Source organism: Rhinolophus hipposideros (genome assembly GCF_964194185.1).
Source record: "Rhinolophus hipposideros genome assembly, chromosome: 6".
Lineage (NCBI taxonomy): Eukaryota > Metazoa > Chordata > Mammalia > Chiroptera > Rhinolophidae > Rhinolophus > Rhinolophus hipposideros.
This window is the reverse complement of record NC_138052.1, coordinates 89,515,144-89,530,209: the sequence shown is the minus strand read 5'-3', so window position 1 is coordinate 89,530,209 and position 15,066 is coordinate 89,515,144. Positions and strand designations below refer to the sequence as shown.

Below are 15,066 nucleotides of genomic sequence, written 5' to 3'. Positions count from 1 at the left end.
TACAGCCCACTTATTATACAAAATACACTGTTCGTGATGGTCAAATATACCAGGGTAAAAGTGTTTTACAAGTATAAAGTCACCATACAAATGTGAGTTTAATCATTATTTTTAGATCACCTCATATTAGCCATGAAAAAAATCCAGCCTGGTAACACTTGCTCCATGCTTTTTGCATGTAATGGATATTATTTAAAGAGTCAAAAATAACATATTTTTTTTAAAGTACAGGATAAGAGTCTTTGTGACCTCCAGTATGTTTCTTTACCCAGCCCTCCAAAGTCATTTCCTTGAGGTAAATTCTGCTGTCAGGAGAAAGCAGATTCCTATGAGTTCTTAACTCTAGACCTAATCTGGTATTCTCAAGGCACATGTGTCCCACAGGAAAAATGCTCTGTGTCTCTTCAAAGAGACGGAGTTATAAAAAGACTGCACTTAGTTATCTGCAGATAATGGAATCTTCCCTTCCCCCTGTTTCAAACCAGACAAATAAATTAATAGAAACTAAAACTTAACTTATGTATAAAAATGATGACACTGTTACTTTACTATTTTCAATCCTGTAAGGTCTAGCTCTGCATGAATGTAAGAGATCTAGTAAAATAAATTAAATTATGAAACTGCATATAGTCAGTTGCATCAGGCCCCTGATGATAATAATGTAAAGTTATTTTTAAAATAACAGGACTTGGGAGCATATACCACATGTAATTTCTGTGATAACAATTGTTGCAGCTTTTCATCTAAGCTGATGTGGGGTGCATATCACCCCATTTAGATACCTTTAAATGCCCTACAATGTTTCCTGTGCAAGCTTCAAAGACTTTTAGATGAACCTTGTTAAAAAGGTCTCTGTGGAGATCTTTGGAAAATGACAAAAATTACTCCAGACTCTGTGTTCTACCCCAGACTGCCACATGAGGGCATTCTTCCCCCAAAATATATGCAAGCAAGTACTGCCATTTATTTCTACCAATAGAGAAAATATGTGTAAGATATCTCATGAGGTTCTTTGGCTTGGCCGGGGAGTATTCCCATTAATGATTGATTCTAACATGATATTTTGTTTTCTTCACTTGATTTTTCTCTGATTTTGATTTTATAGGGTGCTAATCAATGGCTTGGATGTCAACCAACACTGGATATATAGTCCAAGTAAATGGCTTTTGTTTTGCTTGTCATGTGCAATTGGAGTACTCTAATAAAATTGGTGGTTCATTATGTTTCTTCATAGGGTTTTTTTGAAGAAGAAGAAGGTAAAGAGTATATTTATAAAGAGCCTAAGCTGACAGGTCTTTCCGAGATTTCCCAAAGACTGCTCAAGCTTTATGCAGATAAATTCGGAGCAGACAACGTGAAGATAATCCAGGATTCCAACAAGGTAAAGGAAAATCAACATTCATGCAAATGTGAAGATTTGACTTAATTTCAATCTTTTTTAAATTCTTAAATTATATTTATTAAAGATTTTTATTTTCTGCCTGACTATACAAAGTAAACTACCTAAACTATTTTACTATTTTGGGTGTTTTGCCTGTTTGCTTATTGGTTGGCCGATTGGAGATTTCCCCTTTCTTTTTTTCAAAAACATTGTATGTGTTTATTTGAGTAACCTTTAGGTAATCATAGAAATGACTTCCTAAATTCTCTACTTTTTCCAAAGATAATATGCACTAGTATAGCAACCAAAGAGTTAAAGTGATTGAGCAAAAGCGAAATAGTATTTCTTCTGTTATGGAGGTCTTCCTGGGTCATACCAGTTTTGCAATCAATCCTCTGTGATAGTAGCAGAATTGCTGGTTATATCGTATTAACCTATGAACATCTAATTAACCTCGTGGCTCCAGAAAGCAAATGCTTACATCCTCTGATTAGATTACTAAGAATCCTCTAACATGCTTTTATTCCTTTAGCCAACCTCTATTAGGCACCGACTGCATGCCAGGCTCAGAACTAGGAGCTGGGGCACACAGCGTCTCTTCCATCCAGAGCTCACAGTTCACCTGGGACTAAGAAGAGAAGGATGTGTGCAAACAGCTAATTAAATAGAGGGCAATGAAGTACCACAGGAGACATGGTGCAGTGCGTCCAGGGAAAGCTCAGGGCAGGGAGATCCCTGACCAGCTCATTCTTGGTTAGGGAGTGCTTCACAGAAGAGGTGATGTTTGAGCTGGATATTGTAGGGCAAGAAAGTATTTCCTGGAAGCAAAGGGTATTCTAAGCAGCCCTGCATATGCAATGACAGGGAGGAATGAAATGGGGAAGTGTGTTTAGAGAATGGCAGGTCTTTGAAATACAAGTTGGGTAGAAGAGTGTGGCAGAAGAAGGGGGTTGGAAAAGTTGGTTTGCACCCAATTGTATAGGCCTCTATTGGGCCGCAAAAGAGGTCTTTTTTTCCCCCTGTCCTCTTTTAACAAAGCTAGTATTTGGAGGAGTCTGGGCATGATATCGCTGGGTCCTGGCAGAAGTTGTCACAAATGTGTTTATTATTCTCCTCCTTAGCTTGAAAGGCACAATTCCCTTCCCCATAAAAGTAGATAGAGCTACCATTGTCACAGTGGCACTCCTAACTAGAAGTATGGACAGGGTTCCTAATAGGATGAGAAAAATGCCAAATTTGGTACCAGAACTGAAGTCCACGTCCCACCATGACACCACTTATCTGCTGGTGATCCATGTTGGAGAAATTAGGTGGCCATTCTGAGCCTTCTTTTTTTTTAATCTATAAAATGGTTACAATTATACTTATGTTACAGTGTAATTATTAATATTACAAATAAGTCCATGGGTTTCCTCAAATCTCTGGAACTGAGTAAGCAGTAGGTGAGTAAATGGATGGGGGAAAAATGGACTAGGTTTGAAAATTCTTCAAGGAATTGTTAGAAAAGAGGCTGAGAACCATCTCTTCCAGCCTTGAAGGAAAGCAAGAGCTATTCTCTGGCTTTTGTTGGAACTCCCAGCCTGTCTTCCTTGCTATTTGTCAAGCCTGTTCACCAGAGCAGAGGTAGTAAAGAAATTATATACAATCATTTATTTCAGATAAGAGAAGGCATTAAAGAAATTGAAAATAATAATACCTGCAGTCATGTGATAGGCTAATCAGTCAATCTGCTAAACAGACAAGAAATTGTCTTTCACATTACAAGCCTAGAGCTGATGGCCCCAGTCTAGGTACATAGCTGGAAAGGAGAGGAACAGAGAGATGTATTTTCCACTCTCAAGAAGCTTGTATTCCAGACAAAGGTGAGGACATTCATTACAGAAGAAAAAGAAAATAAAGGATTAAATAATAAACCACAGCCAGGTACTTAGGTTTTGAGGAGCCTCGGCTACTTAGCGAGCTGGCACCAACCCTACCTCTACCACCATCTGGCTGCTTGCCCACAGTCCAGGCAGTTACTCTTTCTGTGGTCCCACCCAGCTCTGAAATGATACGATGGCCCATTTTTCTCCACAGGGAGAGGAACGGCACCCCTTCCCCCCTGCACCCCTCCCAGGAGGCCAGATAAGGAAATATAGAGCTCCCTGTGTTTCTTTCGGGAGTTCCTTAGGGTTCACCCCTCTCTCTTTCACCATAATGTGTTCACACAGGTAAACCCCAAGGAATTGGACCCCAAATATGCCTACATCCAGGTGACCTATGTCACGCCATTCTTTGAGGAAAAGGAAATAGAGGACAGGAAGACGGATTTCGAAATGCACCACAACATCCGCCGTTTTGTCTTTGAGACGCCCTTCACGCTGTCGGGCAAGAAGCACGGAGGTGTGGAGGAACAGTGCAAGAGGCGGACCGTCCTGACAAGTAGGTGCTGGCCTGCCGCCGAGCAGCCAGCGTGAGCTCTTGCTCCTGCAAAGGTCCCTTCATTGGGCTTGACTAGGGAAAACCAAGACCTTTCAATTTTGCAAGTGGAAATGTGCAAACTTGGAAATGTGTCCCACTAAGAGTAGATTTCACCTTCTTTATTCTCTGTAAGAGGGAGACCCCTTGAGAAGTCAACCAGAAGAGAAACTCTCAGTAGAGTTTGTTTACACATGTCTCCCCTTTAGATCTTAAAGTCGTGAAGGTTATGGTGTGTGTCTTGGGAAAGGCACTCTCAACGTGCCTTGCCTCTCTCCCTACATCGACCCTCACTTACGTCAAGGTTTGCCGCTCTCACACTTGTGTGCTTTGGGGCAAGGCCCTCAACCACTCTGGCATTCAGATTTCTCATCTGTAAAATAAATACAGAAGACAACCTCTAGCATTCCTTCCAGTACTGTCTAGATCTATTCTGTTAGTTGTTCATTTATTCAACAAAGTTTTAAGGAATGCCTACTAGGTGTTGGATTCTGTTCTGGCAACTCAAATAGATAAAATACAATTCTTGCCTCAAGGTGCTCACAGTCTGGTAGGAGAAAAAGCCAAGTAAAGTAAGGATTTCAGATGAGCACAGGATGAGAAATAAAGTGGGAACACGGTAGAGGGACTCCTAAGGCCGATTGAGGGGGAAGATGAGCAAAGGCATTCTGGAAATTATATCTATCTAAGCTGTCATTTAGATATGACAGCTTAGAAGCGCAGAGAAGCGCAGTCCTGGCTTATGCTATAGATAGATAAATAGCAGGGACATCCAAGTGGGGGAAAACATTTACCTTCAGTAAGTTTTACCAGAACTCTTGTAATTAAAAAACAAAATCTAACACAAAACTATTGTAACATATGCTAGTCAGTATATGTTTAAGCATTCTTTATTGTGGTATAGTGTAGTTTTTAATTAGAATTACAAGTTGTGGTGGAAGCTATAATCTTTTCAGTGTTTAAAGAGTCTAAAAAAAGGTGTTAATCCAGCTGTGAGAATGAGGACATGGCTAGTGAAGCGTGGAAGAACAAGCAAGCGAAAGTAGCTGAGGCACAAGTTAAGAGGTGTGAGAGTGCCTGGCACATCGGACAAAAAATAACTCGCATACACAAAAATATGCAGGATGGAATGTGCTGTGCGCAAAGGGAAGCTACGGGACCATCTAGACCCTCAGGGGAACTCTTGACTCTTCACTCACCTGCAAGCTTTCAATCCTTTTGTATTGCTTTTGTGCAGCAAGTCACCTGTTCCCCTATGTGAAGAAGAGAATCCAAGTCGTAAGCCAGTCAAGCACAGAACTGAATCCTATTGAGGTGGCGATTGATGAGATGTCCAAGAAAGTTTCTGAGCTTAATCAGCTCTGCACAATGGAAGAAGTGGACATGATCAGACTGCAGCTCAAACTCCAAGGAAGTGTCAGCGTGAAGGTAAGCATTGCCCAGAGCTGAGACGCGCATGGCTTGTAGAACCTGGTGTAACATGCCCTGGAAATTTTTTTACAAAGGGTGTGAGAGATTTTTTTATGTTGGTAATACCATCCAACACCTTTACATGAGTCTTTATAAAATTTTGTTTCATTGTAAATGCACATTGACGGTGTTCCAAACACCTAGAGATAAGCCTTTCTTAACTTTAGCTGAAATAAAATTTCTTCTCCCTCAACCCTCCTTTCTCATCTTTTCTGGATAAACTATGTTCTGTATCCTAAATTCTAACAAATGGATTAAGTAACAAATGTGGCTCTCTTGTAAATATCTGTCACGAAGAGCTTTATACAACTGTTCAAAAACAAATTTTTTTAAATGTTTATTTATAAAATGTGCATCGATATTTATCTATCAGAGTCCTAATAGGAAGCAGACGTCCTGCTCATAGTGGGTATTAAAGAAAATGTAATAAAAGACTATTTGCAAACTTATAGAGGTATTTAGGAAAACCAACAAAGGCAGGCACAGGGTGAAGATTCAGGGAAAAGAAGAATCATTGGAAGCAGAAAGAGAGCTGGGAGAGCCAGCTGATGACAGACACACAGACAGATGGCCTCTGCGAGAGGATTGCAAGAAGGAAGGCTGGGGCTTTTAATATCCAGTTGGGGCTGAGACTAGGATGTAAGGTGAGCAAGGCACTCACCTTGAGCACAACATTTAAGGGAGCTTCAAAAAATTCAGTCATCAAGATAAAATAATATTGTAATGCAATATTTTCGAAAGTCAAAAATAATTTCAAAAATCCATAAAGAACAAAATATTAAAATTTTAACTAAAGGCAGGCCAGTAGCAGTGTCGCATGGACCTATATTGGAGCCTAAGACAAAAGGAAAAATCAGTAACGTTGATCCAGATACTGACCTGGCTCCACTCTTCCCTGCTCTCTCCTTTTCTGTGTTCCCCAGGGCTGACTCTAAATAGATAGATGATAGATAGATAGATAGATAGATAGATAGATAGATAGATAGATAGATATAGATAGATAGATAGATAATATTTTTAAAATCCAGAAGGCGAAAGAACCATTATTGTACTCCAAACAGGATAGGTTCCCTCGGCACAGAGCTGAGCAGAGGAAAGTGGGGACTGGATCTGGAGCAGAAAAACGCATCCAATACTGTTTACTGATTCTAGCACACTGACAATGCCTGGTAATCACAGACATCTGAAGACGGCTCCAATACGTTATTCTCTTCCTTCTTCTTTTACCTTACTCGTTCCAAGCCCCACAGTCACACTGAAAGATTATGAACACTAAGGAACATGGACTCTTTCACTAGTGTGAGCCTGCTTGTGTGTGGGAGTGGGACCAGGAGCCGGCATTGTGCACTCATTCAGCAAATCTGATAAGTGCCTCTTGGGCCAGAATCTAAGCTGGATTGCCAAGTGGAATACAATAGGACAGTAATTCCCAGGGTGGTGTGCACACTACTACCAACATGGAATGTCTTTTATTAATAGCTATGTGTTTATTTAAATGTTAATAGAAAAAAAACTAGCACATCAAACATTAGATTTCACAGATGTTGAACTTAAGTGTATTTAAGTAAGTAAAAGGGAGTCTAGTTTTCAAATATATTAAGAAAATAACAGTAGAAGTAGTATTTGGATATGGAGAAAGGAGCAATGGCGGACAAGTGACTGAACTTCGGATGGTGGTGAAATATTGATCTCAGATGCACCCTTTAGCTTATTGACCAGTTGGAGGACAGCCGATAAGATGGATAACAGATGAGTAGACTGCAATGTGAGAGATTTGGGGTGCCATGTGATTGGTGCACAAGTGGCTACTCCTTCCAGTGGTGGAGAAGGCTTCTCCCTGGAGAAGGTGGGATCTTCCTCAGCAAATCCTCTTCTCCCCAATAGGTTAATGCTGGACCTATGGCCTATGCACGAGCTTTCCTTGAAGAAACCAATGCAAAGAAATACCCTGACAACCAAGTAAAGCTTTTGAAGGAAATCTTCAGGTGAGCTTTTCTTTGTTCTTCCTTCGGCTCCTCACACAGGGAGTCATGAATTCCCCCAGGAAGCCACCTGCCCAACCCCCTTCTGGGTGGCAGAGTCTATCAGCAGACTGACTTTGAGTTGCTCCTTTCTGAGGCCCGTTGTTAATTTGCTTATTGCTGCCACAATAGGCGATTTGCAGATGCGTGCGGGCAGGCCCTTGATGTGAATGAGCGCCTCATCAAGGAGGACCAGCTGGAGTACCAGGAAGAACTGAGGTCCCATTACAAAGACATGCTCAGCGAACTCTCCGCAATCATGAATGAGCAGGTGAGGCTTTCCTTGGCGTGTCCATTTATAGAAAGTGCCTATTTTATCCCCAATGCCAAAAGGACTGGAAAGTCTCTTCCTGGCTGCTGAAATCACTGTGTACCTTACATGAACACCATGCTGCTGAGTTGTTCTCTCCCGCATGTACAATACCCCTTGCCTCAAAGCAGAGATCAGGTTGGAGAAAAAGCTCTAGAAAAAGATGAGAACCCAGATGCTTTCCACAGTTTGCAGAGATGTTTATGCAAACCAGGTGAGCTGTTAATTTTCTAAAACAGATGGGCCCTATTAGACACCAAGGAACGTTGGGTGGCATTCCCACTAGGGTTTGCTACCACTACAGTCATCCTGACTTTGGAACTCACAACCCCAGGCTGTAGTGTGGAGTTCCACAGTTCTGCCACTAGGGGTCTCTGCACCATACTCAGAAAGAACACCAGGACTGGTGTCATGGCCTTTTAAGGTCAAGATGGCCTCCGAAAGATGTGCAGAATTGGGATAGAACTCAATCTCCCACCCCACAAGCAAGTCATCCATTATTTCTGGTATGTTCTATAAGGCTGTGCACAAAATATGGGTATTCAATAATCACAGTACTTTTTGAGGTGCTGAGAATCAAATGGTAGAAAGCCAAGTGCTGCTCCTTTGGTTTCCCAGTATGCATCAACCCCCACATGCTACCTGACAGCTCATCACTCGTGGTTCCCTTCAGGAGTTAGATGTGTTCTTTACAGATTAATTGAGGGGGAGAACTTGAACTAATCTCCAAATAATGCCTCATGTATAGTAGCTACTCACTAAACATTGGCTCCCCTTTCTTTCCTAAAATGGCCTAGCACTATCAACACTATTCACGAAACATAAAATGTGTTGTATGAATCTTTAATTGCATTTCCTATACGTTTCTTTTTGCTTCTTTTCCATCTCCTTCTACCCACATTTTAAGCCCTCCATTGAAGCTGGAGAAAGAAATGGTTAATTGACTTATGTCGGAGAGAATTAATCTCCCTGGATAGGATTCCTAGTGGAGGGAGAATTTGGTTTGGGATTATTAAGAAGCTGATAGGAATTAAATACTCAGGAGAGATAAGCCTTGATAGCATGGGGAAATCATAATTCTGAAAGTGAAGCAAAAAGAACAGTGAATCTGAAAGTTGAAAAAGGAGGTGAAGAAATACTTGTTTCCCACTGTGAATTGTGTCTGACCTTGAAACTTTGGGCAAAAATGCTTTTCTCTTTTTTTTTTTCCCTGGCAGCTCTGTTGCGGTCCGTGTATATACAACTTCTATTCTTCTGTGTCTAGTATTTCCCTCAGTACTGTAAGCAAAAGTGGTATGTTTTTCTTTCCTTATGTCTACTGTGTCCTTTGTGGTCTTCTGGTCTACCTATCTCTTCTTAGCTGTTCATTTTCCCCAGACACTTCCATAGTGGGTAGTGTTTGCTAAGTTTTTATTGAATTAGAATAACTTTATTTCTATTTCAAGGTAGTTCAATATGAAAACAAGCCTAGTGATTAAAGCTAAAGTTAGCTTTTAAAAAGAAAAGTCATACCATAGCAGCTTCGGAAATACATTTGAGCTCATTTGTATCGAAAACAAAGATTCACAATATTCCAAAGTGTTAAAACAAAAAGACGAAGAAAGACAAGGACCAGGTGATTAAGCGGAGAGCAAAATGCTTTCTTTCCCAGAAAACCTTTGCTAAGAGAAGCAAAATGTGACCCTGTACTTCCTGCAAACTGATCCAAAGAAAAGAAACTGATGGATTGGACAGGTCTTGTTAATTAGTAAAAGAAATAGATCTGTTGGCAGGAAAGATAAACTTTCTCCTGGCCCTAAGCTTCTATGGGGAATTGTCTTTATATGTGGAACAATGATCACAACATATATAATATCATAAAAAAAAAGTGTCCTTTAAAAATGATTTACTCTATTATATGGCCATTCCACATTTCCACCTTAGATTAAAATGAAGATAAAATATTAACTTCTAACTCTGAAGAGAAGATTTTAGAGGAGGAATTATTTGATTGATCATTATCAATCATAAGTATAAATTATCCACAATAAAACTCTAAGTTATTTACAGCAAAATAAGCTACTTTTGTGATTATCATTGATAAGTGCTTTGAATTGGTTGTAATGAACAATTTCCTGAAATCAGAAATAGCTAGCAGAAAATGAGGGTTTATAAAGACCACAGTATTTAAAAAAAAAATAGATATTTATTTCAGTTCATGTTTATAATAAAAAACTTTTGTTTGCTGCTTTTCCCAATTTTTTTAATGAAAAGGTATCTGACCATAAGGTTTGGATTTGAACTTTAGTGGAGAGAAAAGCAGTCAAATGTTTGCATAATACTGTAATTCATGAACGAACCATAATCTGTAATGTATGAAGACATCCACGTACCTATGTATTCATGCACGTAGTCTGGAAATAGGTACATATATAATTACAGCGATGAGAGAAATTATACCATTGGACTTTTTAAAATAGAAACAGTTGAAATGGATAGACAGACATTTTTATATTTCTATAAATATAAAAATAGAAATAGAATTAATTATGCATTTCACTCTAACAGTGTCCGGAAAAGTCTTAGCTCAAAGGGCATTCTGAAACCATCTGTTTGGTGAAAGAATCTTCAGTATAAAGAAAGAGACGTGACAGATAAAATGGATGGTAGTGTGCCAAATGGCAGTGTTGAGATGACGTGGTTTTAGTTGTTAAAGTGACAGGCAGGCCGTAATTACCTTTATAGGCAGCCAAAATGCCACACTACTGTGTTTCCCTGAAAATAAAACCTAACCAGAAAATAAGCCCTAGCATGATTTTTCAGGATGACATCCCCTAATGTGTCTTTTGGAGCAAAAATTAATATAAGACCCGGTCATATTTTGGGGGAAACACGGTATTTTACAAATAGCCAAAAAGCAAAAGCCCCCTTGGACTGAAGTCAAATAATACATATAAGTATCTGATGAAACATAAATATAAGATGCTCATTTGGAGTCTGTTTCGACATGTATAAGGATGACAGCCTAGTTAAGTCAACAATGGTAATAAATATCAAATATAAATTACAGAGAAAGGAACAGATCTACTCTGTGACAGTTGGTGGCAAGCAGGTGAGATGCAAACTTAGAGTTTCTCATGCTCTTTGGACACATACTCTGCTTAATTATTACTTGCCAAATAATTAAGCAGCACGTACGACATTGAGCATGAGGAGAATGAGTTGGTAGTATAGGCTACTGGCATGCTGGTGCTCTGTGGGGACAGAAATAGCAATCCTACCTCGGAAGAGGGGTAGAACTAAAGCATGGTAATGTGTGGAGTTAGTGGGACAATCTCCCTAACTAGAAGTTTAAATATTCCTTAAGTCTCTTCTATACAGAGATACATTTTAGAGGTGCCTGGGGTTTTCGTTATTGTTAACTAGGTTTACATATCATGATTTCAACAGATCTGACAGGAAAGTATTATTTAGCCATATTAACATTATTTTCAAAAGTCAAATCAGGTCAAGGTATATATTTTTCTCAAATTTCCATTAACACTAACATTCAATTGAGGTTTCAGATTGTCCCCTTTTTTGGTAGATGTTGACATGACAATGTAAACTAAAAACTTTTAGAACAAAATAACATCCTGGAACTACTCAGATACATCCATAAGTTTTATTTAAAGATTTGTAAATTTTTATCTGGTACTTGAAGAGTATTGTGACGCTACTTTACGTCTTGCCAAAATGGCTATGACACAAGCTTCAAAAAAATTCTTCAGATCTACTTGGATAAATGCATTTTCAAAATATGCAGATTACCTGTGGGGAACAAGAAAGAAAATCATTGATCTGGGTTTTCATTTGTTTGGAGATATTAACAGGAACCTCGCTCTTCCTGTGTTCTTTTCATTGTGTTGCCTTTTGTCCTGTCAAGATTTTGTGCAGGGACGACCAGTCAAAGCGCGGAGTGGAGCGAACCTGCTCTCGAGTAATTAGCAAGACGACGCCAGCTGTGCCCACCGTCTCGGTCTCACCTAGTGCGGAAGTTTGAAGGAACGTCTGTAGCATCAGACACACCTCTCAGAGGACTTTCTGAATTTGCAGCTCATCTCTGGAAGAGAAAGATAGATTTAATTTATTTGAAGTTTTTATGATGTTAATATTTTTCTTTTTTTACCTCGCTAGCTTGAGAATTTTGCCAGCCTCCAGATGTGCACATTTCTTATGATTTGTTTTCCCCTTTTGAGCAGCGTTGAACAAGCCAAGCTGAAAATTTGCCATGAAATTCCAATGAATGTGCAGCTCAAAAGTAAACCATAAGTTTGCTGTCAGTTACAATATGTTCAATACCAAGTCCTAGTACACATATTTTAAAGGTCAAAGTGAATGTTTTTTGTAACATTTAAGCATATTTCAGATGTAAATAGGAGATTGTAAAATATATGGTTTTTACCAAATTTAAAAGAACCTTTTTAGTTGATACTTATGACAGTGCTAAGATTATATGAATAACATTTCAAATACCATTATATTAAAATATTTGTGTATGTGTACAAAAGTGTTGATAAATACTAATCTTTAAAGTTTGTGGAGTTCCTTTATTTGTAATATATGTGCTCTTAAAAGCAATGGGCTGTGAAATTATGGAAGTATTTTGTTGTTAATAGAAATAAAAAATACAGTTACTTTGCATTTGTTTCCTCTTGACGAGTTGCTGCTAAAATTGGTTCACTGGGCAGGGACATCTGCTGAACGCCCACCCTACGTATATAAGTACTACGTATGATGACTTACCAAGAAGTTAGGGAAAGGACTCAGGCTTCAGCTGGGCAGTTCCTCCAAAACGAGCAACTAGACAGGCCAGAGATTTCCAAACCTAGGAGAGTCTGAGTGAGAAATGCATTTGTCGTGTTAAGGTGCCTGAGATTCATGGATCGTTTGTTATTGCAGTTTTATGAGTTTATTCTAGCTGTTCTGTATTTTCGTAAAAATTGTGACTGATGTGCAGCCAGATTTGGGAACGACTGACACATTCTACTTGCCTCCCCCAGCTGCCCCCCTCCTCCAGCCAACACCAGCAGCTGTACAACTAAATAGAGCTGCTTCCAGATGCAGAAGGCATCTCAGGAATGTCGTTTATACCTACTTCAGCAGCTATTCCCAAGGCCCAGCCTCAAATTAGGAGACTTTAGCTGAGTTAATCGTTCTACTCTGTAAGTCCATTGGCCAGAATCAGCACATGCAGGCCAGAAGGGAGGACAGGGCTTAGAAGACATATTTAAATATTGTATGCACAAAAGTAATTAAAGGATATTTTAGATGAGAATTCTGATCCCTCAAGACTCACATAACTGTTCTTTTGTGAAATAGAGCCCACTGCTTTATTTAAAAAAAAAAAAAAGCGCCCTGTAATGAGCTGACCTCACTCAAAACATCACGCCTGGCCTCATTCCTCTTGGTTTCTGGCTCCACCTCTTGGTTTCTGACTGCCTAGGTCAGCATCTTGGCGCCTCTCTTCCCACTTCCCCACTTCGATTTTTAAGCTAAGAGAGCCTCATGGATATAAAACCGATAAATGAAGTTTGAAACTATGAGAAAGTTTACATGGGATCCTGAATTTTTCAAGAGAGTGAAAAGGAATTTAAGCAGTGGTAAGAGCTGTCTTCTCAGGTGCCTCTCGGCACGTCCTCTGCAGCTTACCCTGGTTCTGTCCTGAGACTTAAGGAGAGGACCCACAGTCTACTTAGAGAACACAGTCCCATCCTGGCCAAGAGTTCATGTGCCTGAGACGGAACATAACTGTTGATTAACCTGTGGGTACATGAGAGGAACTGCCATGAATAGAAGGCAGATAAGAAGATGAGCATGTTTGGGTTCAGAACATGGGTAATTAAAGCGTTCCAGGTGAATTATGGAGATTGGAAGACATTAGCAAAAGAAAGAAACTCCCATGAAAGCTCTAACCTCCTTTGCCTTCCCCTTACCTTTTGATATTCCTGGAAAGAATGCATGTGGTTGGGGATGGGAGGTAAGAGAAGAAGAATTTGATGGAGAGATCATAAATCACAAGTCTCGGGAGAGACACTACAGTGAGAACATAGAATTGATCTTAGATGAATAAGGAGTGAGAGAGAGAGAGATCAAAACATGCCCAGCTGAGGTTCATGAAGGTCATTTGGAAAAGGTAATGGTGATTGAGCCTGAGTAATTAAGCAAAGGTTTACAAAGAATAGCTTTAAATAACACTAATGTCGGGGATTCTCCAGAGGAATCTGCTTGCAATTTTCTTACATCATCAATATTAATACCCAACCATAAAGTCATTGTTTCTTGGACATACTCCTAATATGTATTAAGGATGCTTACTTTCAAAGCTGATGACTTTCCTTGTATTTCATCAGAAGCAATATGACTATAACTACTAAACTCATGGTAGGTGTACTTTTTTAAGTTACAAATAAGACCATGGTGTTTGCAAGGTATTTTATTGAACAGCTTGCCCATTGAATGAAGAAGTGTGTTTCATAATATGCATGGAGCTTAGGGAGTTCCATTGGATTTCTAAGGGACTTATCTTCTACAATATTATTTTTCCCTTTGGATGAGCAATTTAAAACAGAAAGAAAGAATGGTAAAGTTTTAGAAATCAATTAAACCAAAAATAAAGGAATTTTTCCTTTTTAACAAAAGTAAATGATAAATCTAGCCTGAAAGGCTCTGGAGAGTGCTACAAAAATATTTACAAGCAGTAATCCCAAAGCCCAAGCAGAGGCCTTTCAGCTCAAAAACACTCCTCTGGATTCCCAAAGTCAAATAGGTCCATCACATTCTATCAGGTGGTTTCCAATTTTCGGCCTCTCCCTCCTGAAGAGCTGATACGGACTCCCTGGGATTACCAAATTGGTTATTGCTAAACTAAGGGATTTGGGAAATGTACAGCCCCTTACTTTGCCTTTCACATTTAGAAGGGCTGAAAATAGGAGTCCTTTCCACAAAGAAAACTGTTTCCATTAGGATTTTAAGCCCAAAAGTTGTAGGTGATGATGCAAAACAATCTTTACTCTTCCTTTAAGGCGCCTAGCTTCAGACACAATGGATATTTATAGTTACTACTGGCCAACATTGAGGATGAATAGTAACAGCATCTTATTGTCATGCATTAGAGTGTCATGTGGGGTCTCTGGTCCCGCTCCCCGCACAAGAACGCAGGACATGGTGAGGCCAAAAAGGAACACCCACGGAGCCATAGATAGGGGAGTCAAACCACTATATTCTCTCTGGCAGCTGGGTTGGAGACACAGGAAGCAGGAGCCACACGATCCGCAACCCACCTTCTGCTTCTCTGCCAACCAACCTCACTTGCTAGCCGCAATCTGTGCTAGCTAGCTCAGCCACCATCCACTGCTAGCATAGCCACAACAGTTATATTAGTGGCCAATGGCTCACTGGTTACAGCT

At 39.7% G+C, this 15,066-nt stretch overlaps 1 protein-coding gene across 14 annotated transcripts in view; it reads left to right on the top strand.

Moving 5' to 3' along the window:
* DOCK10 (dedicator of cytokinesis 10) overlaps positions 1-12,309 on the top strand; it is a 237,338-nt gene extending 225,029 nt beyond the window's left edge. For 10 of the 14 annotated variants that reach the window (XM_081050706.1, XM_081050705.1, XM_081050698.1 and 7 more), the window contains 7 exons: positions 1,235-1,381; positions 3,592-3,802; positions 5,076-5,266; positions 7,193-7,293; positions 7,462-7,600; positions 8,857-8,932; positions 11,544-12,309. In XM_081050706.1, coding sequence (XP_080906832.1) covers positions 1,235-1,381; positions 3,592-3,802; positions 5,076-5,266; positions 7,193-7,293; positions 7,462-7,600; positions 8,857-8,932; positions 11,544-11,605 — 927 coding nt within the window. In that variant the 3' untranslated portion in view covers positions 11,606-12,309. The remainder of the gene's footprint in view (positions 1-1,234; positions 1,382-3,591; positions 3,803-5,075; positions 5,267-7,192; positions 7,294-7,461; positions 7,601-8,856; positions 8,933-11,543) is intronic. The other 4 variants (XM_081050700.1, XM_081050710.1, XM_081050697.1 and 1 more) reach the window with 1 other exon arrangement.
* The last annotated feature ends 2,757 nt before the right edge of the window (positions 12,310-15,066 follow it).